Source organism: Pteronotus mesoamericanus, unplaced genomic scaffold (genome assembly GCF_021234165.1).
Source record: "Pteronotus mesoamericanus isolate MK-2021 breed Mesoamerican mustached bat unplaced genomic scaffold, CSHL_Meso_final scaffold_507, whole genome shotgun sequence".
NCBI classification, from domain to species: Eukaryota; Metazoa; Chordata; class Mammalia; order Chiroptera; family Mormoopidae; genus Pteronotus; species Pteronotus mesoamericanus.
In genome coordinates, this window is record NW_026555319.1 from 10,960,936 (window position 1) to 10,988,507 (window position 27,572).

Genomic DNA, 27,572 nt, shown 5'->3' on the forward strand with positions numbered 1-27,572 from the left:
ATTCTTTGTATTTCTGTGGTATCAGTTGTAACTTCTCTTTCATTTATGATTTTATTTGAGTTTTGTTTGTTTTTTGGCTTATAAACAGCAATTCATTTCTATAAAGTTCTGGAGGTCGGAAGTCTGAGACCCCGTACCGGCACAATTAGGTTCTGGTGAGAACCCACATCCTGCTTCTCTTTTTTTCTTGACGAGTTTGGCTAAAGATTTATCTATTTGTCTTTTCAAAGGACCAGCTCTTAGTTTTTACTGATTTCTTCTCGTGTGTTTTTAATTTCTACTTCATTTATTTCCACTCTGGTCTTATTTCCTTCCTTCTACTCACTGGGGTTTTGTTTGTTCTTTGTCTAGTTCCTTCAGGTGCAGGGTTTAGATTGAGATTTTTCTTGTTTCTTGAGGAAGACCTATGTAGTTATGAACTTCCTGCTTAGGGCTGCTCTTGGTGCATCCCATAAATTTTGAAAAGCTGATTTTCATTTTTCCTCCTGTGGTTGATTTCTAGTTTTATGCCACTGTGGTCAGAAAGGTGCTTGCTGTGATTTCAATCTTCTTGAATTGAGGCTTGATTTGTGGTCTAATGTGTCATTTACCCTGGAGAAGGTTCTATGTGCAGTTGAAAAAAAAAATGTCTTTTGCAGTTTTGGCATAAAATGTTCTGTAAATGTCTAACAAGTAATCCTGTCTAATATAACATTTAAGGTCATTATTTCATTATTAATTTTCTAACTTAACGGCCTATCCATTGATGTCACTGGGGTATTAAAATCCCCTACTCGTCCTGGCTGGTGTGGCTCAGTGGGTCAGGCGTTGTCCTGCAAATGGAAAGGTTGCCAATTTGATCCCCAGTCCGGGCACATGCCTGGAGTTGTAGGCCAAGCCCCCAGTATGGGCATGCAAGAGACACCCACTGATAATTCTCTTCCTCTCCAAAAATAAATAAATAAAATCTTTAAAAAAAATAAAAACCCCTTACTATTTTATTAATGTAAATTTTTGCCTTTATGTCCATTTATAATTGCTTTGTATGTTTAGGTGCTCCTATGCTGAGTGCATAGATATTTATATTTATTATATCCTCATTTTGGGTTACTCCTTAATTATGTAATGTCCTTTTATTTTTTCACATTTTTGTTTTAAAATCAATTTCATCTGATATTAAGTACTGCTACTCCAACTTTCTTTTAGTTTCTATTTGCGTGGAGTATCTTCTAACGCTTCACTTTCAGTCTAACTTTCAATTTGAAGTGAGTCTCTCCTAAACGGCTTCTAGATAGGTAATGTCTGCTTTCTTGTTAAATCCACTCAGCCACCCTGTGTAGTTTTATTGGAGCATTTAATCCATTTACATTTACTGATAAGTATGTACTCATTGCCGTTTTGTTCATTGTTTTTATAGTTTGTCCTCTATTTGTTTCTTCTCTTCATCTCTTCCCTTGTGTTTTGCTGTTTTTGTTTCCCCACGTTTCCTTCTCTTTGTTCTTTGTATATTGTTTGCAGGTTTTTCGTTACCAGGAGGTCTACGCATACCCTCCTCTCTCTGTAGCCGTCTGTTTTAGGCTGATAGGTGCTTCAGTTCAAATGCATTGTAAGAAGACTGCACCTTTACTCCCCTCTCCATGCTTCATGTTCTTGATGTCACATTTTAGATCTTTTTGTGTTGTGTATCCCCACAGTACTTATTTTAATTTCACCTGTGTAGTAGCTCTTGTCTGATTTGCTGTATTTACTATCTGGCAATACTGAGGTTTTTCCTTTTCTCCTATTTTGTGTTTCTGGTTATAGCCTTTCCCTTTCTACTTGAAGAATAACCCTTCAACATTTCTTGTAAAGTTGGTTTAGTGGTGATGAAGTTCTTTAGTCTTTTGCTTGTTTGGGAAAGTTTTCTCTCTCCTTCGATTCAGAATAACCTTGCTGGGTAAATTATTCTAGGTTGTTGGTTCCTTTCTTGTTTTTCTCTTGCTTCATTTAAGACTGCCTCTATAACTTTTGCCATTTTAATTGCAATATGCCTTTGTGTGGGTTTTTGTGGCTTGTTTTGTTTGGAACTCTGTGCTTCCTGGACCTGGATGTCTGTTTCCTTTCCCAGGTTAGGGAAGTTTCTGGCCATTAGTTCTTTAAATAAAGTTTCTGTTCCTTTCCCTTTTCTTCCTAGGATCCCTAATAATGCAAACATTTGAGCACCTGATGTTATCTCAGAGGCCCCTTATTCTTGTTTATTTAAATTCTTTTCTCTTTCTGCTGTTCTGATTTGTTGATTTCTACTGCTCTTCTAGGCTACTGATCCATTCTTCTGTGTTAGCTAATTTGATGTTGATTCCTTCTAGTGTGTCCCCCCCCCCCCCCCCGCCCGTTATTGGAGTCTTCAGGTCTGTTGGTTCTTTCTAATTCTTTACTGATGTTTTCCCTAAGTTCTTCCATTCCTCTCTTGAGTTTGGTGAAGACTCCTACAACCATTTCTTTGAATTATCAGGTAAATTATTTTTTTCTGTCTCCACACCTCCCCGCAACCCCCGCTCCGGATTTTTCTTGTTCCTTCATTCAAGCAATATTTGTTTTTCATTTGTCTGACCATCTTTGTTTTCTTTAATGAATTACAGAAAATAGCTGTCCCTTCCGCTCTTGGGAAGTCGTTTTATGCTGAAGTATGCTCTGTGTACACTGTGCACACACACACACCATGGTTTTGGCAGGTCAGCAGGAGCTGAGCAGGTGCTTCCGGTGTCAGGGAAGTGGCTACTGAGCTGGAGCAGCTCCTGGTGGGGAGGCCAGATGTGTGTAATACTGCCCTGTTGATCCTACCTATTCCCTTTGTTCAGGCAGAAATAGACTCCAGCGATGATGTGTCCAGAAACACTGCAGAGACCTTGCAGGTAGGCCAGAGCACTTGGATAGAGTGTCTTGCCCACCCTATGGACGTGGAGAAGGAACAATGGTGCTCACCGGTTCCTCTGACCCCAGAGAACCCCTCGCTCCCTAGTCTTCTTTAGAGCCTTTATATGGTTTTCTGTACTGAGAGGACTCCGTGTAGAAGCAAACTCAGGGCAGACTTTATGTGCCAGGTGGTTTTGGAAACTCACCTGGAGGCGAGCAGCCATTTACATACAGCACCTGGGGCACTAAGCCTGCCCAGCAGAGAGCTTGCTGGAGAAAGGCCAGGTGGGTATGTGGACACCGTGTTGTTTCTGCTTACTCCTATTTCCAAACTTTAATGCAGAGTATTAAAAAAGGTGTTAGGTGGCAACAGGGTGCTATTTTTAAGAGGAGAAGGAAGTCTCTGCAGCTGGGTCCTAGGGATTTCAGTTAATTATCCAGGAGCAGGTGGTGTAGTAGTCTAACTCATTAGCATTTTCTGCCAGTGGATAGAAGAATCTGTAAAAGGTTGCTAATATCAGGTTAGTAAAACAAGAGAACAAAACCCCAATGACAAGATCAAGAGCTCAGGGGCCTAAGTAGAACCACCTCCAGCAAGGAGAATACATACCCGAGTCCAGGATCAATGCCAAGTTATTGCTTTCACAGGTTTATAACGCCTTCTCTCACCTTTAAATAGGCCATCGTGAGGAGCGGCAATAAGGTAAATGGCACCAAATAGAGAAGGGCAGGCTGGGCTGCTCGGTGGATGCGAGATGCCACAGTAGCAGTGAGCAGACCTACGAGGGTAGAGAAGCATCCGTGAGTAACTCCAAGGAGCTGGCTCCAAGAGAGGGCGACGCCTGGCAGCTGGGAGCCTTTCTCGGCAGTCTCAAGGTTGTGTAGACAAGATGTGACATACTCCATCCATTGGGTAAAGTATAAAATGCCCAGCAGTGGGCCGTTAAAGAAACATGAAACAACACTGTTTAAAAAAAGACAAAAACAGCCCTAGGCTGGTGTGGCTCAGTGGACTGAGTGCCAGCCTGCAAAACAAAGGGTTGCCAGTTCAATTCCCAGTCAGGGCACATGCCTGGGTTACAGGTCAGTTCCCAAGTAGGGGGTGCATGAGAGGCAAACACATATTGATGTTTCTCTCCTCCCTCCCTTCCTCTATCTCTAAAAATGAATGAATAAAAATCTTAAGGGAAAAAAAAAAGACAAAAACAAAAAACGCTAGAATTCCAAGGACCCATGACTAGCCCAACTCGCACTCTGTGCTCTGGTTCCCAGTTCAAGTCTTCACCTCAGCCCCGAGTGTGCCTGGTCTCCCTCTGTCCACTGTCATATGTGATGTTAGACTTGAAGACAAAAGGCCTGGGTTCAGTTTCAGCTCTACCACTTGCAGGAGCCATGTGCCCTTGATTAAGGTTAAGGCCTTTCTCTTCTTGGAGCCTCCCCTCTAGCTGAGGGGGTAACACCATTTGGCCTGACCGCACACCCGCCCCAAGTTCTTGGACTGAAATGAACCCATGTGTATGAGTGCGCTATGGAATTAGTGACGCGCTGATGTTAAGTAGGAGGTGAAAGAGGTGCTCTTTTCCATTTACTCTGCTGTACTCATCGCAGTTGCAGACAGGTACCACTATTCCTAGCCCAACTACAATGGGCTCTTCCTATCTGCCTGTAAGTAAGCTGGTTAGAGAAAAAAACAGCCTAAGGAGACTCCCAGGTGACAACAAATGAAGGGAAATACACATGATGTTCATTAAACTCAAGCTGAAGACTTTTAATTAAGCATATAGATCGATCCTCAATGATTATGTGGTAGGTGTTACTCAGAGGCTAAACCATACTCTTACTACAATGCTCTTCAGACACCGAGAACTGGGCTGGCCAGCAGAGACAGCATCTATCATCTTGTGGGGTTGGGAAGTGTTTTCCTTTGTGGCTGGCTGTCTATTAGCAGTAGCCAGTACTGCTCTCCTTCTATCCCCAACCTGCAGCTAGAAGACCCGATTTCCTTCCAGGGGGTGGAGGGGAGCCAGAGAGGGGATCCAAAGGCAAGTTCTGGTTCTCTCTTACCTACAAAGTATCCAATGAGGGTGCAGTGAAAGTAGGAGACCTTCTGCATGCGACCAGAGATGTTGGCGGGTCCAGAGGCACCACAGGAGTCACCATTGGCTTGTTTTTTGTAGTTGTCATATCGAAGGACAAAGCACAACAGGAGTCCGGGCATCACAATGTCTCCAATGCCCAACATAGAGAAGTGGCTGCCAGTGGAGCTGGAATGCAGTGTCACAGGTCAGAGATGCCACACTCTACAATCCTAGTCTCCTTCTCCTGTGCAAGGTCTGTGAGCTTTGTGAGATATCAAAGAACTTACCTGAATGGCAGATGGAAATCTCTAGTGGTTGAACACTAGTTTTTAAGAGTCTAGAGATTAAAAACCACAGCACTAGCAAAAGAGGTCTTCAACCTAGCCCCTCCGTGCTTCAGGAGAGCACTCGCAGATGGCTGTAAGCAATCTGCTTAAGCACCACCATCTCCAGAAATGTCAAGTGATTCACCATTTGTCACACATTCACCGCGGAGACTTCAAAGAAGCACCTAATTACTACCAGACATGAGATTAAAGCAGCACATTAATTTCTCCAAGATTATATTACCAGGAACTGTATAATTTAAGCATTAGGACATATTTTTGCAAATGTCTTAGAAGTAAAAAGCTCCAGGATCTCCTGTTAATTCTCTCCAGCTTTAAAATATGTCAACAGTAGTAACATATGGTTGTTTGAGAACATTAATCAATATTAAAAAGCAGCACCTGTATCACTCAGTGACAAAACTGCAAGTCAAGTCAATATTCTCTCATTTGTAAGACAGAGATGCTGACTCACAACCCTGTCCAGTCTAGGATTAAAACGCTGATGACAAAGACAGATTAATCAAGGAACAGGAAGGCAGTGTGTCATGAGGCCTGAGGCCTGATGTGTCAGTCCTACCTTGGGAAAACCAGTTTTCCAGGCAGAGACAGGCGAGGAACATCGCGCCCAACGTTGGGCCCCAAGTGGAGCTTCCGGGAAAGAACATCAAGAGGATTGTCAGCAGGCTGGGTGGCCACCTTCACCATGACGTTGCTATTGAAGATGTAGGCGGAGAAAAACACCTGCCGAGTGGAGAGTAACCTTAATGGGGGGCGGGGGGGGGGAGGCGCTGGAGGCAAGGTGGTTTCAGCGCTGGCCCTCTTTGTTCGTTCCAGCAGAGCCTCAAATGCTGCACTAGCAAGCTTTTCTGACTGCGTGCTCTGAAGAGGGAATCTCTGCTCCCAGGGCAGAGAGCTCTGCCTGCCTGCTCCCTCTCCCACTCCGCCACACACATGTGCACTGGAGCACAGCTCAGGAAACAAAGACTCAAGCAACTCCCTGCTCATCTTTTAAAACAGCCAGCTCAGGGCTGGTGGGGGGCGGTCCTAGATGGGAGGGACTCCAGCTAGTTAGACTTCAGACACTCGGACTCCCATTAAACACAGAGGGGAGTAGCGGCTTCAGGGCTTCAGGGCAACAGACACTTACCCAAAAGACGTCGTAGATGAGGAGCCCTGAGAGAAGCAGGCAGGAGACCTTGAGGCTGGGCAGGCGGACAAAGGCGATCATGGCGACACAGAGACCCATGGCCAGGGCTGGGGAGGGGACAGCAGTCAGTGTGCAGTGTGGGCGCACCCCCTTTCCACGAGCTATTCAGCTAACGAACCTAACAAAGTTGTAGGGCCCCCTCAAAAATCAGGCAGCCCTAAGCTCCAAGCTAAGACTTTACACCCTACAGTACGAAGTGCCCACGTGAGCCCAGTCTGACCGACTGGTATTTGGGGACATTCCTTTTCCCACACTACAGACAGTGCTCAACTGTGTAAGACCCAGGAGAGTCTCTACTCTGATAAAGTCCCAGACAGGGTCACCTGGGACCTCCTGGCCTCAGTCTCCTGCCACCCCTCATTACGTCAGGTGCATCATTCTTGCTCCTTACTTTGGAGTTAGCTCATCCTGTATCACACCCCCTTTTATTTACTCAGGGACACTGTTCCAGCAACTCATTCCTCTCTATCCCTGCCTTATTTTTTTTCTTGCACCTCTCAAAATCTGAGACATGCTGTAGCCTCTTAAAAAATGTTCTCACAACTACAATGTAAGGTCTGCCGGCACGGCCACTCTGTGCCGAGGCCACTCAGGTATGATCGCTCTGCCCGATACATACTATGCTCTGTGATGTGCTATGCTGAGGTTCTGTGCTGGGCTTCTTTCCCTGGAAAATTCATCCTTTCTTTTTTTTAAATGTCTTGTTTATTTTTAGAGAGGGGGAAGGGAGGGAGAAAAAGGGAAATATCAATCAGTCACCTCTCACAGGCCACCTGACCGGGGACCAAACCCACAACCCAGGCCTGTGCCTTGACCGGGGATCGCTCTGGTGACCTTTCGCTTTGTGGGATGACGCCCAACCAACTGAGCCGCACCAGTCAGGACTCGTCCTTATCCTAGAAGAGGCCAGGACAGAAAGCCCTCCCTCAGGGAGTCTTTCCTGGCCTAACCAGGTTAAGTTGTTTTCTATGCATCCATTCTATAGCAGTGTGATTATCTATATATCAGTAGTTTATTCCCTAAACTAGGTGTTCTTGGTAGACAGAAGGCATGGCTTATTTTTTCCTGTGGATCCCCAGCACTTGGCAGAGTAGATAGTCAACAAGTATTTGCTGAGTAAATGAAAAAGTATATTCTCTCAACTTCACGTTTCAAGTTAGTCTAAGGAAAGTAAGAAAAGCAAGTAAAGCCATATTACAGATGAATAGCACTTTAGTAGGTTTGGTAAAGTGTCAATATATGTAACAAAGTTGGCAGGTAGAGGCACACCTGAGAGATACGGGTTTGGTTCCAGACCGTCACAATAAACTGAGTACTACAATAAAGTTATACATTTTTTTGCTAGTGGAGGGCGCTGCTTTCAATTGGTAAAAAATGCAACATCTGTGAAGCCCAATAACACAAAGCACAATAAAATGAGGCTATGCATGCCCTGGATACCTGCATACATCAACTAAACTAATATTTAATGAGTTCCTACTTGAGGAACTCAAACAGAAGAGAAAAATAATTCCCGTCCTACAGCACAGAAGGGCTGGAAAGGCAGTAGTAAAACTAGGAAGAAACACCATCTCTATTCCTCCTGTCTTTGCTGTCACGCGTTCACTGAGCTCCAGAGTGTGTATTTTGGAGAGATGTGGTAAAGACATTCCTGACTTTATAATAATTTAGGATGCTCATTTTACTAGGGTCTCCTTTAATTTTGTTATAAATTTATAAAAACAGAACCAAGATGGCAAAATAGATGCAAATACATGTCATTTCAAATGAATATAATGAACTGTATTAATGTATTAAGTAGTTAGAGCTCATTAGGCTTTGCAAAGATTGAAACATTTCAAGGTGCAAAGGGAATGCCTGAAACGTGTTTAGGCATTAAGAAACGTAAGGCCCATGATACAATCAACCCACGCTCATTTTTTTTTAAATAACGGATTCCCATTATAATTCTCTTAGGAAACAAATGGTTGGCTGCGCTGTCAGTAAATAATGAGGACACTGTCAGGCACAAGCTCTGCTGGCTTGAGGAACAACATGGTCACTGCTGGCTGGGAGGCCCCTGGGACAGAGGCTGGGAACTAGTGACGAGAGAACCTGTCACACGCAGGTTTGGGTAAAAACACTGGCTGGGGGAATGGTGCAGTGTGGCAAGAGGTGACCTGCTCTGTAACTTCCAAGTGAACACGCGGAGTGCAGAGCATCAAGGAAACAAAGGAGACAGATGAGACAAGAGTGCGTGGGCCGCGAGGGTCTGAGAACTGACTGATGCTGAACTGAAAGGGGGATGGAAGCCCCCTGGACGGACAAGCAAAAAGCAGAAGGGCAGGCTCCCAGGGTGAAATGTATGTGCCTCTAACACCTGCAGGTGACTGGTCCATTCCAAAGCATTTCTATTCAGTTTACCACTCAATCATCACTCAGTCCTCAACAGCAGGAACGTCTGTAGGTCTTGCGGTCTGAGCACCCACTCACTGCTCTACCACTCCTCTTACGCTAATCCTATCCACCTGGGGTGAAACCAGACACAGGTAGGACAACTGCCCAGGGACAGAATTTCCTATGTCTCCAGGCCAGTGATTTTCAACCTTTTTCATCTCCTGGCACAAATAAACTACGAAAATTCTACACACCGAAAAATATATTTTTTGTCTATTTAAAAAAAAAATGTATAATTTTGATTCCTTCACACCAGAAAGCTATTGTTGTGTTGGCTGTTGTCATTTTTTTATTTGACAGCCTCAGGGAAGAGAGGCCAGTGCCCGACTACACATGGGCTGCACGCTTTGTAAGTCTCGTGGCGCCCCGGCACCCCGCTGCAGCGCCCGGGCGGAAATCACTGCTCTGGACGACGTCCTTCTATTCCTAAGCTTTCAAACAAAAAACTCTGGGTTCATTTTCAACTTATCACAGTCTTTCATTACGTACGTTGGACTGCAGCCATTTTGGGGAGTTAATCTTTATAGTTACTGAAAGCCTTGGTCGCGCCTCCCCACTTCCTCCCCGCTGCCCTTGTGAAAAACGGGTTCACATCACTCTTGGCCTTACTGTGGGCTCCCATCTCTGAAATGGAGCCAATCTATTGTATAGCCACATATCCTCTGGCAAAACTCACACAGACCAGTGACTGCTGTGCCTCCTAGGCTCTGCCTCCGTGTCCACCTCCCTTTGATCCCAATTCTTCAACCTATTCCTCCTCTCCCTCCACCTAAGCTGGGCAACAGCCTCTTTCCACACCAGCCAAGTCTCTACACGGTACTTGAAGGTCCATGTTTGAAGAGGCAGACTGCACCCCTTCCACCACGTCAGAGAAGCCTCTCAATGTCAGTCTGCTGAATGACTCCAAGGTGAGTGCTGCCACATGCTCTGTTTTATCCCCCAAAAACATTCAACCACTCATTTAGTTTTCCTATCTTTATTCATTCATTCATTCATTCATTCAAGTAACCCTGAAAAAAACCCCCAAAACCTTAGCTTCTTTTAAGGGCTCTTCCGAGCCAAAATAAAGAGATGATTAACTTTCCCTTGCGCTCCATGCTGCTTGAGAAACTCCCAAGACTCTCTAGTAGCTTTATTAATAATCTTACTTTTTTGTTAAATGTAAATTAAGCAACAGTGTTAAGGGAAGTAAATTATTAATTTTAGCCACTTAGCTATACTTACTTTCAATTTATTATTGATAGAATCTCTGTATCACTCTGTCTTCCACAACCAGTAGGGCCAAGGACAAGGGCAGTGACACCAAGCTGAGCTTCAATGTTCTTGACAAGGATTATGTAACCTGTAAAGTCTTAAACAGTGCTTGCTTCTAAGATCCCTCATAGCTAAGCCCCATCGGACTAAGCACTAGAGTCTAGCATTTTAAAAGAAAAATATCAATTGCTAGGTTACTGGCACTGAAGGTTTTCTAATCATAGCTTAGTAACAAGTGCTACAGAGTGCGGGGCTGGGCTAGACATCTGCTAAGGCTCTTCTATTTCCACAACTGGTCAGGTGATGCGGACTGTGAACTTGGCTGAATGATCCTTGAACACCCTAGTGGTGTGTGTGCACAAGATTCATCAGCCCTTAGCCTAACATAGCACACTGCCTACTGGTCAAATCCTTTCAAGTGGTGTGTCCAAGCTGCAAGCCCGTGGGCCACATGGGTCCCCATGATGGCTATGAATGAGGACCAACATGAACTTGGAAATTTACGTAAGACATTATGAGGTGTCTTTTTTGTGTGTGTGATTACATGTTGCAATGTACTTATTGTGTAGCCCAAGACAATTCTTCCAGTGTCGCCCAGAGACGCTAAAAAGTCGGACACCCTGAGCTTTCCCAAATTTAAAAGGTTAATTTACCAGATGAAACAAAAGATTTTAAAAAGTTCTAGATTTAGTTCAAGAAAATTCTGACGCTCCTTAATATTAATGCTTTTTAGTATAACCCTGAAAATATACTTCATGCCTAGCCCTAAAACAACCACATTTATCATTGTTTTCACTCTAAATTAACTTCAAATAATTGGCTTTCATTAACACTCACTTAAAAAACCTCTATCACCAAAATCACTGCCTACAAGATGATTTCTGATTCTGAAGAGAAATCTGTTAAGATAAATTCTACATGAGAGAGACATATTTCAGAGCACTGAAGACCACGGCTAGAAAGCTATATATTTTGTAATAGCAGAAAACAAATCACACACACATCAATCACTAATCTGAAAAACAATGAAAAAGCTCAAAGGGTCTCTTTTTTCTTTTGTTGAGAGAGAACTCTCTACTTGTTCACAAGGACAGTTTAACCAGTGCAAACTGGAAAGAAGAAGAAACCCTTGTACAAGTAAATATTGGGAAATAGCAATAATGATAGGAAATGCTGTTCAAGTCTCCTAGTTAGGTCCAGTTAAGGTTTATGGGAACCTCACTGAACAAAGAAATTTCAATTATTAGGTGAATTTCATAATGGAAATGTGTTTCTGGGAGCGATCACTGGGAAACTAGTTTGTCCTTTATTGCCAATTTTCTATCGACTCCAAGTTTGCATAAAGGACGCTGCAGTGGAATGCGCCCTTCAGTAGGGTCTACAGAGAGCTGCTTATCCCATTTTGCCTTTAGTGAGTCTAATGAGCATACTCCCACCCCTACCTACAGAAGTAGAATGGAGAAAACTATGACTTGCTCTAAAGTATGTTTCAGATGGCTGTGTGAATCAGTTTATTTCGAAAAGACTATCTTCTTCCACATGCTAACCTTTTCTTTTTTAGTGGCACACTACTAGTAAATGGGTTTTTCTATGCAATCCTTGGGTAGGGTAGAGATAAGAGTATAAAGAACATATGCTTGCTGATTTGAGAGATCTGATCTTTTCTGGGTTAGCAGTTCTTAGCAAAATCTGTAAATAGTATCATGTGTGTCTGGACACATGAATAAAGAGTTCCATGAAAGGAGAGACACCAAAAGTCAGTACTGGGATTACAGAGAGCCTCAGAACACGCAGGGGACTAAGAGACTTCAAGGTGCTTTAAGCATCGCTAATCATTTAGATTCTGAGTCTGCTAGCACGGAGACCAATTAGACTCCATGCTTATTGGTTAAGTGATTATTGTTTTATATTTACTCTAGTTAAAAGCGTAGCACCTGGATCTTTCATTGTCTCATTTTACGTAACATTTGTGTAGGTAGAGTTAAGTGTACCCAATTTATATCTGTACTATTTCTAGTTAAATCATTCTGTTGCAGAAACCAAAAGTTAATCTTAGGAAAAGTCAAGCACACATGCCTACCACTTTATCGCTCTCAGTAACAAGTATATATAAAATAGGCATCACCCTTCTACCACAAGCTGGCCAAGCAACTTGTGCGGCATCAGATGTAACAAATGTAGTGTTTTTTTTTTCTTCTTCAACTTTTTATCAATCTCCAGAAGCATGAAGTATCAAACACCAATTCATAAGAATACTGAAAGCACTGATACTTGATTTAGAAAATTTAGCAGTTCTGAGAACCACTTAAAAAAAAATACGATACTTCAGAATGCTTATATACATAGTAGGCACTCCTCAAGTACTGAAGTGATCCCAGTACATTTTTTTTTAAAGATTTTATTTATATCTTCTTAGAAAGTGGTAGGTAGGGAGAAAGAGGGGGAGAGAAACATCAATATGTGGTTGCCTCTCGCATGCCCCCAACTAGGGACCTGGCCTGCAACCCAAGCATGTGCCCTGACTGGGAATTGAACTGGTGACCCTTTGATTCCCAGTCCAGCACTCAATCCACTGAGCCACACGAGCCATGGCCACAATAAATTTTTTTTATAAGGACTCTATAAAATAGGACCAAAGCTGTTGGAACCAGCAAAGGTAAACCACTGCAGGGTCCAGACACTGGTGGTTTTGACACTGACTTCCCATTCTGAGTCACTAAAGGTTTGTACGTGAGTCTCAGGGATGATCGGATCTGTAGCTGCAGGGAACTGCTTTTGACTTGGAATACTTGGTATATGGTAGGCATTCAAAAAAGCATTAAACAACAACTATGACAACAAATATATAAAAACGAATGATATATTTAAAATTATATGTTTAAAATTCTTAAGACTGTCCAACAGTAAAATTGCGACTTGTTCTTTAAACATCCAGTTCTGTGGAGCCGCAGCGCGCTCGGCACGTGGGCAAACCGTAGCACCCCAACGAAACGCCTATGCTGTTTCTTACGTCACACCCTCCTCCCCACACAGCCACTGATGTGCTCTCCATCGCTGTAATTTTATCTTGAGCAAACAAATACTAAAAAAGTACATCATGTGTTTCATATGTTTTTAAGTGCTTTTTCTGTATGTATTACCTTTGATTAAAATAACGTACACCACCGTGGTTGGTGTGGCTTGGTTGGAACTTTGTCCTGTAAACCAATCGCAGGTTAGTTTCCCGGTGAGGGCACATATCTAGGTTAGAGGTTTGGTCCCTGGTCGGGGCATGTATGAGAGGCAAGAGATCGATGTTTCTCTCTCACATCGATGTTTTTCTCCCTCTCTTCCCCTCTCTGGGGTCAATGAGCATGTCCTCAAGTGAAGATTAAGAAAAGGAAACCATTTAAATACAATTTTACAGAGCTTCCACTCCACTCCATAGTTTTTGCCCTAATGCAGCTTCTTAAGAGTTTTTCACTAATTAATTTGGTGCATATAAATTTCAAATTCTTCCACTGGTTAAAGTAACTTAATGAAAAAAAAAATCTCTTGAAACAGAAGTATAAGGTTTTAGCTTTCCTTAGTCTTAATAAAGAGGAAATTTTAAACCCTATGTTATTGATTCTAGATTGCAGGGGAAAAAAAGTTAAAAGTCCTTTTTGTTAAATTCTATCCAATTTGACCATGAGCAGAGCATCTCTGGTTTTGAATTGTCCAGAAGTGGCAAATTCAGAGAGAGAACGTAGATTAGCAGGGGCCTGGGCCTGGGCCGTGGGAACGGGGAAGCGACTGTTAATGGGTGTGAGTTTAGAGGGTGGGGGATAAAAACGCACTAAGGCTGATTGTGGTGGTGACTGTAGAACTCTGTGAATACCCTGGAGACCACGAATCGTACAATTGAAGTGGGTACACTGTGTGTGGTATGTGCACTGCATCTCAAAAAAGCTCTTATTAAAAAATATTTTTAAAATGTGAGTAGAAATAGTAAGACTCAATGATACATAACACTCTCTGTGGATACCTAGTATTTATGGTAATCAGAAGTAGCATGACTAACACACAGAGTAGAGTGAACGCAGAGAAATTTAACTATTTATAAACTATATTAGATTTTAACTTTTCACATATTAGTTACTCACCATCCATGAGAAGCCAATGGCCAGTGAGGACCCAGATGAGAACAAGCATGACAGACAGAGAGAATGAGAGTAGCTCAGCAGCAGTGAAACGCCCACAGCATCCAAAGGAAATCCTGGAAAACACATGACATTTACTGGACTAACGGGCAATAAACTTCATTCAATACCCAAACTGGACTTTGGTTCATCATGATTTGAGCTCCTTAGGGTCGGATTAGAGTAGCAGGCAACCATCTAGATATCCGGACATAAAAAATACCCAAGCCTCTTCGGAGTAAACTACAAAGAGCTCAGATAATTATATTTCTGAACCCATTTGATAATGTACTTTTTATCCCAAATGAGCAACATAGGTGTTTAGAAGTTTAAAGTGACAATATCAATCTTTGGAGATTCTAAGTACACAGGAAATTCTATTCTTATGAGGAAAACGTTCAGGAAAATTAATAATTCCATTCATTTAGCAAAGAAGAATAAACACTTATAAGATATTAAATCCACTTGGTTATCACTAATTCCTGGGAAAATCAGCTGCCCCAAGTGACCAGTGTCCTAAGTGCATGCAGAGTCTCCATTAGCAAAAGATTCGTTTCCATGGAGCTTCAGGAGTTAAGGTGTGAAAACTGGGATCACATCTAAGTGATCAGTTTATATTCTAGGTTACCAAAGATGAAAGGGAAACAATGCCTGAGTCAACCACTATTTTCATAGCCTATTCTCATCTTTCAGTAATCTAAGTGGGAAGCATAATACAATGGCTCTGACTTCCTGAAGTTGGTTTATATTTCTTCTGCTATGAAAAGGTACAAAAGGAAGTACTACCTTCCAGTTTTAAAATCAAACATCTCACTTCCCAGTTTTCTAGCATTTGTTATGCTCCAGTCAAAACAAGAAGTTTTAGACTCATAATAATGCTATCAAGCATGAAAGAAAAACATACAAGTTTGTAATTTAGAGGAAACTGCCAACTCCTTACTTGTTCTGAGGTGAACAGGGTCTTGTTAAATACTGGCACATCGGGAGAAGAAGAAAAGCAAAAGCTATCGTTGCAAGAACTACAGAGAGAAAATACATGGTTAAGTTTTGTTGTGGTGGCTTTTTTTTTTTAAACATTTAAAAAAATGGCATGACTTATGGAAACAATTTCCTAGAATACTTTTTTCGACAAGTGGACACAATCAAATTAACCAGAGAAGAAAAATATCCTCCTTTAGCACTCCACAGATAACCTCTAAAAAAGATGTGAAGTAGGGGAGGCAAGAAAAGATAAAGAGCAGGCCAGGGGATTACCTCCCAGCAAGCCTAGCACTTCGTTCGTCTATTACACACCTCCATCATTGCTCAGCTTAAGAACTGATCAGAGAGCTGATTGCTGAATTATCTTGATTAGCTATCAATGTTTCTACCTGTGGAAACATCAGTAGGGGATGCAAATGACCATTCTGCCAAACTAGACTTTCTGGTAACCTACGGGACAAAAGTGATCCTACTTTGGTGTCGTAAAGCTCAAGAGTTTTCAAACTCTTGGCCTTTTGTTCAGATTATGTTGGCATGTGTGTCAAGTGGTTCAAGAAGGGGTAAGAGGAGGAAAAGCCAGACTTGTTAAAAAAAAAAAGAACTGGAGAGATGGTATGATGTATAAATCTTAATGTCTGAGTGATGATAAAAAACAAGGTGAACATGTTTCCTTTTAGGCTAAGAACAGAGAAATTCATTTACCTGCTGTACATATTGTAAAAACTACTTGAACCGAGTCAAAGAAGAAGAACATTACTAGGAGAGAGACAGAGGCTCCAATTGGAAGGAACAGGGCCTGGGTAGAGTCAATAGTTTGGATACCTGAAAGAGAAAAAGGGACATATTAACCACTTCTGTAACAAGCACCATGCCATATACTCTAGATACATTAACTCATTAGAATGCAGACAGTTCTAGGGATTAGTGTATAATATATAGATATCTAGGTCCCCTAAATCTTTATTCCCAATGAGATTATGAATTCCTTGCTCTCCTCACAGTGTCTTCATTACAGCAGCTGCTCAAAAAACACTTGTTGAATTGAGATGCTAACCATTTGGATAACAGGGTGCCAAAAATAAACAAAATCAAGAACATTCAAAGGTAGTAAAAATTCAGATTCATCTATTTGAGTACATATATGGTCTTTTGTATAGGCTTGGTAAAAGAGGTAGTTTAAACCCACTAACTAAAATTATTTCTCATCACCTGTGGGTTTACTGTACTCATGTTCACTCTTCCCCACTGTTGCTAATAGTTGAGGACTGATTTTGGGGCTGGGGGAATGGAGAGAACAAAACATTCTAAAAACAGCAAATCAGAAAAATTATGGGAACATCTTAAGGAACAAATAAGATTTAGTACAATGGTTCTTCATTCTTGGCTCATCAGAATCACCTGGGGAGTTTAAAAAAAAAAATTTGCAATGCCCGGGCCCAAACCCAGATTAATTAAAATGAAATCTCTGGCGATGAGTAGGCCCAGCTAAAAACTCTCCACACAATTTTATTTTGCACCCAATGTTGAGAAACAATAATAGGATATTTGGTGGAAAAGGTAACCATGATAACCACTGAATGAACAGATCCCTAATTTTAACTTGTGTGTGATCTGCTTCCAATTAACCCTGCTGAGATATCATTAATGCAGGAGAGTAACTAAAGAAGAAATTTTCATTAGCTATGTGTTTGTTTGTTTGTTTGTTTATTTATTATTTTGGGCCAATACCATACTGTTTTGATTGTTTTAACTTTGTAGAATAATTTGGAGTCAGGAAGTATGTGTGCATGTATGATACCTCTGGTTTTGTTCTTTTCTTTTTTTAAAGCTTTTATTTATTTATTTTTAGAGAGTGGGGCAAGGAAGAACAGGGAGAGAAACACCAATGCATGGCTGCCCCTCATGCGTACCCTACTGGGGACCTGGCCTGCAACCCAGGCATGTGCCCAGACTGGCAATCTAACCCGTGACCCTTTGGTTCGCAGGCTGGCACTCAAGCCACTGAGCCACACCAGCCAGAGCTGTTCTTCCCCTGACCCCAGGATTGCTTTGGCTGTTTGGGGTTACACACAGACCAACGGAACAGAGTGGAGAGCCCAGAAATAAAAACGACACAAATATGGGCAACTTATTTTTGACAAAGGAGCCAAAAATACACAATGGAGAAGGAAGGCTTTTTAAATAAATCGTGTTGGGGAAATTGGAAAGTCAAAGCAATACAGAGAAGACTGCTGACACCGTAACACAAAAATTAACAAAAAAAAAAAAATTAAGTGCTTGAATATAAGACCCAAAACAATAAAATACTAAGAAGAAAACATAAGCACTAAACTTACGGACCTGTGACTCAAGATGTTTTGTGAACTTGACTCCAAAGGCAAGGGAAATAAAAGCAAAAATAAATGAATGGGACTACATGAAGCTAAAAGGCTATGCACAGCAAAAGAAACCAACAAAAAGGTAAACAACTGAATGGGAGAAGATATTTCCAAATGATACCTATGATAAGGGGTAAATATCCGAAATCTTTAAAGAACTCACACAATTCAATAACAAAAATAGTAAATAAACCAAACTCTGATTTAAAAAACGGGCAGAAGCCCTGGCTGGTGTGGCTCAGAGGACAGAGTGCCGACGTGCAAATCAGAGGGCTGCTGGTTTGATTCCCAGTTGGGGCACACGCCTGAGTTGCAGGCCAGATCCCTGGTTGGGGTGTGTGTGAGAGGCAGCCACACACTGAAGTATCTCTTCCTCTTCCTCCTTCCCTATCCCTCTCTCTAAAAAATAAGTAAATAAACCCTTAAAAAAAAAAAAAGACAAATGATAAATAATGGAGAGGATGTGGAGAAAAAGAAACCCTCATACATCGCTGGGGGGGAATGTAAATTGGTACAGCCACTATGGAAAACGGTACGGAGGTTCCTCAAAATATTAAGACCAGAGCTACCACAGGACCCAGCAATTCCTCTTCTGAAAACATTTATTTGTAAAGATATATGTACCCCTATATTTATTGCAGCATTATTCACAACAGCCAAGACATGGAGACAACTTAAGTGTCCTCTGAGGGATGACTGGATAAAGATGTGATGCTAATAGAGAGCCCTAAGAAAGGATGAAATACTGCCATTTGCTACAACATGGATAGATCTTGAGAGTAAAATGCTAAGAGAAATAAGTGAGACAGAGAAGGATGAGAACCATGATTTTACTCCTATGTGGCATATAAATCAGAAAGCAACAAACAAAAACAACAGACTCCTAGACACAGACAACAGTACGGTGCTCACCAGACGGGAAGTGGAGTGCGGCGAGGAGGGCGGTAAACAGGTCAATTACATGGTGACAGAAGGAGACCCAACTGTGTGATGAGCACACAATGCAATATACAGATGATGTATTACAGAACTGTACCCCCAAAGCTTATTAATTATTAACCATTACCTAAATAAACTTATTTTTATCATAAAGAAATATTAGTAGGTAAAGCCTTTCCATTAAATGAAGACTATGAATAAAATACGCAACCAAAATGACCATAACTAGACACAAAAGGTTGTACAATCATGAACCAACCTTTAAAACTTGCTCTTCAGTATTTAAATTTACTTGTCCCCAAGAAAGCTATTTAAAAATTTTGGTGAAATAAAACATTAAATATTTTTACATGAGTTGCTTCTTATTGGCTGGGTAGATGATCTGAGTCTCATAGTTCATTTAGGAATAGGGCGATTCCATTCAGAAAGAACGACCGATACGTCAAGACAGTGATGGGGAGATGAGGTCTCTCCCGACTCACACGAAAACCCGTTCAGCGTGGCCCGTGAATCATGCATGGGGAAAGCGGCCTGTCTGCCTTAAAGTGTCTCATGGACATTTATAAGACAAAACTATGAAGTCTCTAAATTTCACTTAGTTTTTTAAAAAATACTTATTTTTAGAGAAGGGAAGGAGGTAAGAGAGGAAAAGAAACATTGATGTGTAAGAGAAACATCAATCGGTTGCCTCTCCTACGTGCCTTACACACCCTCACCGAGCCATAGCAATCAGGGCTTAGTTTTTTTGAGCGTTCTACAGTAGTTCAAAGAAGAACTAGAGGAAACTACTGAATTTCAGTGCCTTTCACACAGAAAATAATGATTTTTTCAAATCAATGATTTTTAATATATGGTAAGAAATAAAGCTTTAAAAAATCTGCAAATCTTAAAATACACCCCCTCTTCTGTAAAATGAAGCATCATAGTCTACAGATTAATTATACTCCTTTAAAATATGAACAGAAAAATTAAATGGCAAGCCAGAACAAAGGCCGTTTAGTAAGTCAAGCATAAGAAATATTTGTTTATAATAAATCTAAATGTTAGAAATTCATTCTGCAACTAAAATGCAAAATGGAATACAAATGAAATTCAAAGAACCATTCTAGAATATTAGGTAGAATGCACAGACTTGTTTTTTTGAAAGCACAGGTTTTAGACCAGGGGCATTACACACTGCTTCCACTGGTTTTATAGAATGATGCCAAAGAGAGCTTACCAGACAGCAACGTCAGAAGGCAAGTGAAGCCCCCTTAGTCACTCGCAATATGCTACCTAAAACAATGTACACAGCTTCAATCCTCCACTTCGTAAAGAACTGGAGAAAATGGCCTGAAGGGGAGGAACTATTAATTAGAAATTTTAGTCAAAATCCAGTGACTTCACAACAAAACAGGGCAAAGCAAACAGAGCAGCCATAATTGGGAGAACTTCAGTGCAGCTGCATGATCTTTAAAGCCAAAATCAACATAAGGAAAAGGCATTATGACAATTAAAAAGTATGTAGAGAGACCTTATTTTCAGCATTCGATGAACATGGCTACAGGCTAATTGTATGTCTGGCCATGAAAGAGACATTGGGCAATACACAGATGTACTGCTGATAATTGTTAAGAAAGTTACGGATTTTGTACCCTCATGAGAGAAGCATGCTTTTAACCAAGTTAAACTAAGTATTTAACCGAATTCCTATTATACAGTAGGCAACATGAGGAATTTTAAAAAGTCATTTCCAGATCTTACAAAGTTTAGAGTTTAGGTGGGGAGATGAAGATGTATATACTGTATCTCTATTAATAAAGAAACTCTAACTGTACATTTCTATCAATCTTCATAGTTCAAATAAATTATACAGGAAACCTAGTAAAGGACTTCCAGATGTTATGTGATGGGGGTGGGGGGCTTCAACAAAACCACTTAATAATAATTAAATGAAGGACTGATATACCAGGGTTAAAATCTCTATATGGATTTCTTGATGCAGATGTAGTGATGAAATGGAAGTTAGAGCAAGATAAGGGAAAATCAAAGAGGACCTTGAGGGACCCTTCTCCGTCCTTCCTAACTCTTTTCATTGTAACACACAGCGCATATACGGAGAAGTGCATGAAACAATTGTGTGGAGCACAGTGAATCCTAACAGGGCTAATACCGTCCAGGTCAAGAAACAGAACCTGGCCAACTTCAGAAGTCTTTGTTGTGCCCCTCCCAGTCTCTACTTCCTCTTTCTTCCAAAGCAGCAGTCCTCAACCTTTTTGGCACCAGGGACTGGTTTCATGGAAGACAATTTTTCCGTGGACAGGGGAGGGAGTGGGGTGGGGGCAGATGGTTCTGGCATCATTCAAGCGCACCTCCTACTGTGTGGCCCTGTTCCTAACAGGCCCAGACCAGTACTGGTCTATACCCTGCTCCAAAGATTAGCTGCCTTTTATACTTTCTTCTTTGCTTTGTTTTTCTATGCTTTCTATTCAAGTATGCACCTTAAAATACTACTGCATATTTCTTCTATTTTTTTAAACTTACTATATACATGAAATTACGCAGTATTTGTTTTTTTCCTGTCTGGCTTCTTTCACTCAACAATGTGCCGTTATGCATAGCTGTAGTTCACTCATTTTCATGTCTTGATTCTTATTTATTTTAGGAGTAGGCAACTGCAACCTTTAAGAGACCTCTCCCTCTACTACTCACTTTCAATGAGGTCAAAATATTCTTGCCAAAATCCTAACACTAAATTCATACCTCCCTTTTCTTAGAATACCGCCCCCTGCATTCCTACAATGTGATCATCGAAGACTTCAATCTCTTTAGGACCTACACAATCTCTTGTATTTCTCTGTTCATCTTTCAGGCTATTATTTCTTTGATTTTTGATAAGTACATCCCATTCTTAATACCATCCCTTCAATCTGGAATGGTGTCTTGCTCCATAATCAAGTACTGACTTTCTCTGCCATTATGTTGATCCTGATTATATGGAAGTGCACTGCATTCTAGCCTAACCTGTGCTTATGTTTTTAGTATCCATGGCCCAGATTAGGTACTAAAAAATGTATTTGTTGAGGATAATTCAGCACAACATGGGAGGTAGATTTAAGAAAATGACCATTTAAACAACCATCTACTATTCTTTTTTAAAAAAGTATTAATTTATTTTGGGGGGGGGGAGACATCAATGTGTGAGAGATACATCAATCGGTTGCCTCTTGTGCGCCCCCAACTGGGGACCTGGCCCAAAACCCAGGCATGTGCCCTGACTGGGAATCAAACTAGCGACTCTTTGGTTCACAGGCCGGCACTCAATCCACACCAATTAGGGCTACTATGCTTTAAACACTGATTAAGAATGAGACATTTAAAAAGGATGTTCCAGGTAACTTCCTTCCATTGTATGGGCTGACTCAACCACTTATTTATTTGAGGATAAAAGTGTACTTATTTTTATTTCTCCTAGGCTTCTGTGATACAATACATAAAACCGATTTGTAATCTGGTTTAAGTACATCATTTGTGTACATGCTATATAATACAGGACTTTTAAAGGAGTTTCCAGAGTAAAAAGTGATTTGTGCTGATTGGTGTGGCTCAGTGGGTTGGGCTTCATCCTGCAAACCAAAAGGTAACTGGTTCAGATCCTGGTCAGGGCACATGCCTGGGTTGCGGGCAAGGTTCCCAGTTGGGGGTGTGCAAGAGGCAGCAGATCAACATGTTTTTCTCACACTTTTCTCACACATTGATGTTTCTCTCCCTCTCTTTCCCTCTCTCTAAAAATAAATAAAATCTTTAAAGAAAAGTATAAAGCAATGTGGCTTAAAATGTTGACAGACAGTAAAATGCAATGCAATAATTTAACCTGAAAATCAGATCTTGACACCGGGTATTACCTGGTTCCTGATAATCTACTGGTATAGTATGTTACCTCCTACAAGGGCCTGTGTCTTAAGTTTAATAAAAAACTCATATTTAACTGATTCTACCTACTGTCTTTCATGCCCACTTTACAACTGTCAGGGATAACATACTGAACTGGGTGAAAGCTGGGCAAGTATAATTTCATTGCTGGGATATAACAACAACTAGAGAAAATGAAGTAGATATTAAAGCCCCTCCATGACATTCTATCTATTCTATCTCACTCTGTATCAGATCCCTAGTATTTCCCCCCTATTCAGTGCTGATGCTGACTTTTAAAAGTCATACTCTTTCTCTCCTCTGTGCCTGTTACTACCTTCTTTGCACCTGGAATGACGAATTCTCCACCAATCCCAGTGCACTGTTTCAGGTCAAACTCATCTTCTTTAGGGAAAAAAGTCCCTTACTAACCTGACCCACTGTTGCTCACCCTGACTTGCCTTTCTCTCTACTCTTTGTACAAGGATGTCAAAATGACTTCATCTCTAGTGCTAACTCTGACCTACTGATAGTAGATGCTGTTCAGAAGGATTCTGAGGCTACGTTAAGTTTCACAAGTATCTCCTGTAGGAATAGGATGGGAAATGATATTTTTTATCTCTTAGTGTTTTATGAACACCTTGGAAGTATTTTGGCCACACTGTCCATGCAAACAGCTTGGGAACCAGCTCTTGTACTTTTGCACCTTTCAATATACTTAAAAGATTACCAAGTGCATGGTAAGTATCCAATATCAATCTCTTAATTCAAAGAAATTCTCCTTATTTCTAATTCAATTCTCTTTTTATAACAAGCATTACCAATTTTCTATAGCTATATTGAGGTACAATTTATAAAATTCACCCATGTTAAGTGGATAATTCAATAATTTTTTTTGTGGCAAATTTACCAAGTGTGAAACTATCACCCTAACCATCACCTCAAAAAGATTCTCTCAGGCCAGTTTACAGTTAGCTCTTCTTCCCGTCCCTAGGCCCGGGCAACCGCTAATCTCCTCTCTGTCTCTATGCATTGGCCTTTTTGGAAATTTCATATAAATGGATTCATACAATATGTATTCTTTCCTGTCTGGCTTCTTTTACTTAACACAATGTTTTAAGGTACATCCATGCTGCAGCATGTACTTCATTCTTTTTAATGCTGAACAGCATTCCATATATAGATGGACCATATTTTGTTTATTCATTCACTAGCTCATGGACCTCCGAGTTGCTTCTACTTCTCGGCTATTATGAATAATGCTGCTGAACGTTTGCCATATAGCACACTTCTGATTTTTTAAACATGTGTTCTTATAAAACCTAAATATCAGAAGAGATACAGTGCTTAGTTTTATAAATACTTCAAGTAGTTATCTTTGAGTCACTGAATGAGTTTATGATCAACACCTACAAAATGATCAGCCTCAATAAAGTATTTAAATGAGGTCATAAACAGGCAGATACTAATCTATTTTGCTTATCTTTAAGATTAAAGACCCTAAGTAGCAAGCTTTCAGGCATGAGTTAAGAGCAGTACACAGGGAATCAGTAGTTCAGATTAAAAACATTAAGAATTTAACAAATTATACCAGACAGATTAGATTTTGTTATACCATATAAATTTTGAACCCAGTGAATTACTGGGGTTATAGAAAGAATCAAATTAAAACAATTACATGTATGAAAGTTAATTGACATAAAGTGCCTTACTATTATTGCTGCTGTTGCCATTGAATGACCCAGAAGAATTGTTGTTATCTTTCTCTTTATCTTGATTTTCAAAGTCCATATTAAGGGACCTGTGGAAAAAAGTGTATAGTTAAGTTTTAGTTTGCTTAAGAAAGAAGTTAGAAAAGTCAGTAACAAAAGAGTATTTTAAAACACTAAGGTATCAGAAGAGAAAGGAAGATCTTTTTTTACAACTTTGCAAAATAGTTCTTGCCACATTTCAAAAACAATCTACATTCCTTCCAATATGTCAGAGTTCAAGAGTTTTAAAAGCATTCCACTGTGGCTGAATCTTCCAGTACATCCTTAATTACTTCCTTATGTTATAAATACCTGGAAGGGAAATGCTGGGTCAAAGGGCAAGCACAATTTTGAGACATTACATACCACACAACTACTTCCAGAATGATTCGACCAATTTACTCTGATAGCAGTGTATGAAAGTACTTGTTTCTCTATACCTTGTCAGTTTTCATTCAACAACAAACATCTGAATTTCTGCTATATCTAGACTGTTCCAAGCACTGGTGGGGCAATAAATAGTGAGCAAAACAGGCTTTACATTAAAAAAGAGGAGTGACAACAAACAAGAAAAGTAAGTTAAATATATGGTTTATTAATAGTGAGCTAAGGGAAAAGGGCAGGACATGAAGAGGTTAGGTTTGAAATTTTAAATAGGGTGGGCAGGGAAGGCCTCACTGGTTAGACTTCTGAGTTAAGACCTGAAGGAAGTCGTTATTGTCAATCTGGGGGACTAAAAATGCTATTTGTTTCCATTCAGAATTCTTTAACTCTGAACAATTTGATGTACATGAACTTGCCCACTTATTTATTTACTAACAGATCAGTTAATTGCATTCTTTGGAAGAAATTCAGAACACCAGTTTGTCAAGATAAAGCCCATGTGTGCAAGCAAATGGAGTGGCGGTAGCCTCCGGAGCTGAGGCACAGCTTTGATTTTTGGCAGAACTGGCGAGGCCACAGCCCTCTGATTCACTCTGCGCTGCTCTGTATCTCGGATTTCTCCGTCTCGGGGTCGAGGGTCTCCCCCTCCTGGAGTCCGGGCTTGCGCAGCTGCTGCTTCTCAAGTGAGCATCAGTGGGATGTTTGGGGGTTTTCATACCACTATTCCAACTCTGGCGGAGGCTGCAATGACAAATTTCTGGTGTGTTCTACATGGAGGAACTTGATTCAGGGGCAGAGGTCCAGTCCAAAGTAGCAAGCCACTGCTCAGCTCCTTCAGGAAAACCACCCTCTTGCGTCTGGGGTGCCCAGTGAGGACGATGAGAAGGGCCCCGGGAGTGATGCAGGCCCGCGGTTTCTCATATGCTGTCTGTAGGGCTTCTTGCCGCAGCTCAGCAGCTTTTAAGGCACAACTTTAGTGGAATAACATCTAGGCATTTTGCAAAGTTTAACCACTTGGGTAGCACCATTCTTGTCACCGTCAGTTGGTTTTGTTACAGTAGCAAGAATGATTTCCTTTTTCTTTTCAATCCTGGATTTAGCTGGTGAATACTTCCTCCTGCACGTGGCCTTTTGGAAGTACGTGGCCTTTCGGGAGTCCATAGCTGACCGGATACCTGCCAACTCCTCTGACTAGGACAGGGTTTTGGCTGCAGTGGCACTTCCCCTTCTTAGGCGTCTTGGCCTTGAGGTGATCCTTCTTGACCTTGCCCCCAGCATCGGCCTTCTCAGTTTCAGATTTTTTCTCCTTAGTAACCAGCTTCTCAGTTTTTTCACATGTCATCTTGCAAGATGAGAAAGAGCCCATTTATTTCTTTCTTTGTGGACTACCTGTTCAAGTCCTTAGTGCATTTCCTATGTTCCTTTAAAGGAAGGGTTTGTGGGAGTCTGCATGTCCAAAAGAACTTCCTACAATGATGGAAATGTTCTGTACCTACAGTGACCAATGTGGTAAACATTAGCCATGTCAACACTTAAAAAATGTGGGAATACACCTGAGGTACTGAGTTCTACATGTTATTCAATTTTAACTAATTTGAATTTAAATAATTTGAGAGCTAAAACTATAAAACTCTTACACGAAAACAGGGGTAAATCTTTGTGACCCTGGATTTGTTCAAGCCATTGTGTATCATTGCTGAATTTATGACCATTTGTATTGAGCGGGGTACTAAAATCTTAGCTACATTTATGGATTTATTTTTCTTTGAAGTTCTATCAGCTTTTGCTTCATGTATTTTGAAGATCTTTTAATAGATGCATAAACATTTGGGATTATTATATCTTGTTACTTAATTGAACCTGTTATCATTATGAAACAACCTTCTTTGTAAATAATATTCCTTGTTCTGAAAGTTGCTTTGTGTGTTATTAACATAGGCACCCCAGCTTGCTTTTGATGAGTATAAGCAAGGTTATTTTTTCCCAGTCTTTCATTTTAAGTCTTTTTTCCTGGCTTTATACCTAATGTAATTGGATCTTGCTTTTTTTAAAAAAATAATCCTCACCTGACGATATGTTTATTGCTTTTAGGTGGGGAGGGGAGAGAGAGGTTGAAAAACATCTATCTGTTGCCTCGTTTAAGTGCCCTGACTGGGAACCGAACCCACAACCTGTTGGTACACGGGACGACCCTCCAAACAGTCACCCAATCAGGGCTGAATTTTGCTTCTTAATTCAATCTGACAATTGCTACCTTTTAACTGGGAAATGTGCAAGCCAATTTCATGTAATGTAATTATTGCTATGATTAGGTTTGATACTATTGTGTTGCTATTTGTCGTGTATATTTTTGGGTTCCCTTTTTTCTGCCTTTTTAAGTATTGATAAAGAATTTTTTATGATTCTGTTTTATCTTCTTTGCTGTCTTGTTAGCTATAACTCTTAATTTCAGTGGTTGTTATAAGGTTATAGCATACATTTTTAACCTAGTCTACTTTCAAGTTATAGTGTACTACATCATGTATAGTTTATAAATTTTACAGTAGTTACATTTATTTTTCCCTTCTCAACCTTTGTACTATTACTGCCATGCATTTTACATGTTACACTATAAACTCCATGATTTTATTTTATAGTCAATTATTTTTTAAACTTTAAGAAAAAAATCTTTTGTTTATAATGTAATATCATTTCCTGATGTTCATTCCTTTGTGTAGCTCCAGACTTCCAACTGATACCATTTTAATCTGTCTGAAGTACGTACATCCTTTAAGATTTCATGTAGTACAAGTCTGTTGGTGATGAATTCTTCTAGGTTTTGTGTATCTGAAAACATCTTTCCCTTGTCTTCATTTTTGGAAGATATTTTTGCTATGGGATTCTATGTTGACAGTTTTTCTTCCTGTGCTTTAC

At 40.6% G+C, this 27,572-nt stretch overlaps 1 protein-coding gene and 1 pseudogene across 1 annotated transcript in view; both read right to left on the reverse strand.

Annotated features, from left to right (window-relative positions):
* SPPL3 (signal peptide peptidase like 3) overlaps positions 1 to 27,572 on the reverse strand; it is a 78,419-nt gene that overhangs the window by 4,583 nt on the left and 46,264 nt on the right. Inside the window, exons 3-10 of the mRNA XM_054594181.1 lie at positions 24,237 to 24,325; positions 16,019 to 16,138; positions 15,276 to 15,354; positions 14,300 to 14,412; positions 6,426 to 6,532; positions 5,856 to 6,019; positions 4,936 to 5,135; positions 3,541 to 3,650 (exon numbers count right to left, since the gene is read on the reverse strand). Of these exons, the coding sequence (XP_054450156.1) occupies positions 3,541 to 3,650; positions 4,936 to 5,135; positions 5,856 to 6,019; positions 6,426 to 6,532; positions 14,300 to 14,412; positions 15,276 to 15,354; positions 16,019 to 16,138; positions 24,237 to 24,325 (982 nt within the window). The remainder of the gene's footprint in view (positions 1 to 3,540; positions 3,651 to 4,935; positions 5,136 to 5,855; positions 6,020 to 6,425; positions 6,533 to 14,299; positions 14,413 to 15,275; positions 15,355 to 16,018; positions 16,139 to 24,236; positions 24,326 to 27,572) is intronic.
* LOC129087331 (60S ribosomal protein L6-like) lies at positions 25,127 to 26,088 on the reverse strand (annotated as a pseudogene).